The sequence below is a fragment of the Cuculus canorus genome, chromosome W, assembly GCF_017976375.1.
Source record: "Cuculus canorus isolate bCucCan1 chromosome W, bCucCan1.pri, whole genome shotgun sequence".
NCBI lineage: Eukaryota > Metazoa > Chordata > Aves > Cuculiformes > Cuculidae > Cuculus > Cuculus canorus.
Window position 1 is genome coordinate 21777329 of NC_071440.1, and position 3263 is coordinate 21780591.

Consider the following 3263-nt stretch of genomic DNA (forward strand, 5'->3'; position numbering starts at 1 on the left):
AAAATCTTGCCCTCTGCAGCCTTTCACTTCAAAGGTCCCAGGTAAATCTACCTGTTTGACGGCTTAGTGGACATTTGAGATTGAAAGGTACAAGAGTTGCATTTTTAAGATTATTCAAAACAAACAGAGGCTCAAATTCCTATAACCAAAACCCAATTTGCAAATCTTGCAAATGTTTAAAGCGCTTTAAAAACACACACACACACACACACTCTTTTGAGAGCTGGCTTAATATACCCATACAATGTTGTTTATGACTAGTCAATAAGAATAGTACAATGGTATTGTTAGCATAGAGACAAACACATAACCATACAAAGAAGGTTATATGTGGTGCTTTATTTCGAGGCCCCGGGAACCAGGGGTATGCACACCCAAATCTGGTTCCAAAGACCGTCACATCGCGTTCGCCATTTATCCTTAAAGTGTTGCTCAATCTGTTACATATTCAAAAGGGATGCAACCTACTCTAATACATATTCATTTCGGTGATTGCCACATCAGGTCTTGCAACATTTTCAGCATTCTTTACATTTTTATGCAAACTGTTATCTCTTTGCAAGTTTACTGCTTGCATTAGATATAGATACCAACTCTATGTTCTGTTAACATAGATAAGATTTCTTCTGGCTCAGTAAGAGTTTTCAGCATTCCTTCCCAAATGAGGATACCTCGAGACTATACCCTGGAGCAAGCGAAATTTCAACAGAGTAGTTAGTTTTTAACTATATTTAATAGAATTGTTAGAACTATTAGTTATTCGACTACATTTTTGTAAGACAAACTAGAGTTTTCCAACATTTCCCCCCTTTGGAAATACTTTCTTTCATTAAGAAGGTATTTCCATTTTTCAGTTTTTCACCTTAGTTCTCCATTCTCGTAGTCTCGTAGTACTTCGGTGGCGGGGTCAGGCGTCGTGGGTATTCCCGGGTTACTGCTCCTATAATCTTATGCGTCCAGCTAGTGTTACGGGTGATTTCTTGACGGATACACAAGTATACTAGGTAGATGACCAGGAATACTAACAAGAGTGTGCAAATAGTTTCTAAAAGCGATTGTAGCCACCCGCCTAAATGAATCCCCAATCCATTAAATAATTCTCCTATCCAATTATGGCCGATCTCTTTTCTTTCTTCTTCAGCTTCTTGTTCAATTCTCTTGAGTTGAGATATGTCATATTCTCTATCCATGGTTACATTCGGTATATGCACACAGCAGTGATCAACTCGATCCTTTAAATATCCGCAAACGCCATGTTCCTTCAATAATAAGATATCTAATGCCATTCTGTTCTGCAAAGTCATTTTTGTCGTTGCTTGGAGCTGCATATTCAAATCTCTGAACCCCTTTTTAGTAACTCTAGCTAACCTTTCAGTCTGCCCTATTAATTTGTAAATCATGTCTCTATTTCGGTAAGTAGCTACTGGAGCAGCAAAGAGAGATTCAAGGGCCCATCATACCTTCACTCCTGTAGAGGGCTTCTGCCATGTATCATCTTCCTTTATATCTCTTTTGATTCTGTTGATTTGTAGAGTTTCCAGTTTCCCTTTAAAGGGGGAACGTTTCCAAATTGGGCATAAGGTGGGTAAGCCTAATGTGATTTCTTTAACCTTCCCCGTAACTGGTAAATGGGTAGTCCACGTTCCATCACTATTGGCCCATACAAAATTTCCCATACTCTTAATAGTTGAATACTTACAATCTGGTTTATGATAGGGGATCATCTGTCCTCCACTTTTGTATCCCCGGCAGGCGCACCCAGCCTTTAAAGCCACTCTTACAGGGGGTATTGTTATTTCATCTGGGTTTGAATCACAGTCCCATATTTCAGAACAATTCCACCAAGGTACGTTTTGTATCACTTCTCGACTAACTCCATTATTGGCCAAAAGGGTTTCGGTTGGAATTGTTGCGTCCTGCTTTCCCTCCCATTTGATACACCACGAAGCGTTACCACCATAGTGGAATTTTTGCAAGATATTAGTTGACCAAATGGTTTCCCATTCTAATTGTTTTTGTCTTTCTTGGCATTCCCATTGTGTCTCTGTTTTTGTGATAATTTTATCATGCGTACATACCCCAAATTCTCCTCCTGAATTCTTAGTAATGAAGGTGGAGTTTGCGAGCTGGTTACAAATCTGTTCTGGCAGCCATTCTCCTTTCACCCTGACCTGCCGTTCCTTTTCTATGGTTATTTGTTTGCACTCAGTCTTATTTCCCTGTGATGTCGGCAGAGGGAAAGTTATTATTCCCCAGTTTATAGGTTCCCCCGCTGCCTTAGGAACTGGAAGGCAAGCAGTAATTTTACTGGTATTCTGTATTCCTGCAAAATCCTTAATTAAGCCTATTATTAGGTTTTCCTCGGGGTCCCTTGAGGGGAGGTGTATTACCTGTGGTGTTGGAGTGGGCTCTATATCTCGCCTTTTTCTATGGGATACTATTATCTTTTCCAATCCTTTGTTAATGTCGAATTGGATTCCTTTTCCCGATGTTACTTCCACTTTCTGATTTCGAACCGTGCAAGACAGAATGGCATTTTGTTCTGGATGATATCTCACATTTCTATTCTTCCGGTGGGTGCCTGTGGAAAAAGTCATATTCATCAGAAACCATATTATTATGATTGTCCCATAGACGTAATTAGACATCCTTCTGGTATGTAAGTTTCAGCTTTGTAGGTCCAGTTACTTCTGCTTGCCACTCTCCGGGAACCTTCTTTACCCGTGTGTAGTGAATCCAGGAATCAATTCCCTTCACTTTAACCGCGGTAAAGGTAGTTAGCAGCACCAGGTACGGTCTGTTCCACTGTTCTCTCAGTGGTTCCTCAACCCAATCACGGACGTAAACCTGGTCTCCTGGATTGATATTGTGCACTGGGTGTTCCAATGACAAAGGTCGATTCCAAACCAGAGTACTCCGCAGCTGCGTCAAAGTTCTAGCAAGGGATAACACATAGTTATATACATCTTGCCCACCTTTTATATGCATATTGAGGTTAGGTTGTGGCGCCTCGTAGGGTTTTCCGAAAAGAATTTCATAAGGGCTTACTATCATCCCACTCCTTGGCTTAATTCTTATCCTTAGGATAAGAATCCAAGTTTACTGCTTATCCAAGTTTACTGCTTGCATTAGAAAAGATACCAACTCTATGTCCTGTTAACATAGATAAGATTTCTTCTGGCTCAGTAAGAGTTTTCAGCATTCCTTCCCAAATAAGGATACCTGAGACTATACCCTGGAGCAAGCGAAATTTCAACAGAGTA

General features: G+C 40.4%; 1 protein-coding gene across 1 annotated transcript; it reads right to left on the reverse strand.

Annotated features, from left to right (window-relative positions):
• Window positions 1-338: 338 nt before the first annotated feature.
• Window positions 339-2827, reverse strand: LOC128850270 (uncharacterized). Its single transcript, XM_054053284.1, has 2 exons — window positions 2391-2827; window positions 339-1259 (listed from the first exon to the last, which is right to left on the reverse strand). Exons 1-2 carry the CDS (start codon window positions 2646-2648, stop codon window positions 864-866), a joined length of 654 nt encoding a protein of 217 aa, XP_053909259.1. The 5' UTR covers window positions 2649-2827; the 3' UTR covers window positions 339-863.
• Window positions 2828-3263: the final 436 nt, after the last annotated feature.

Excerpts from the sequence above, each read along its gene's own strand:
- LOC128850270 (XM_054053284.1), bottom strand. The coding sequence starts at position 2,648 with ATGTCTAATTACGTCTATGGGACAATCATAATAATATGGTTTCTGATG. Across the intron at positions 1,260-2,390 it reads AGCCCACTCCAACACCACAG|GAACATGGCGTTTGCGGATA; the intron begins GTAATACACCTC and ends TTATTATTGAAG.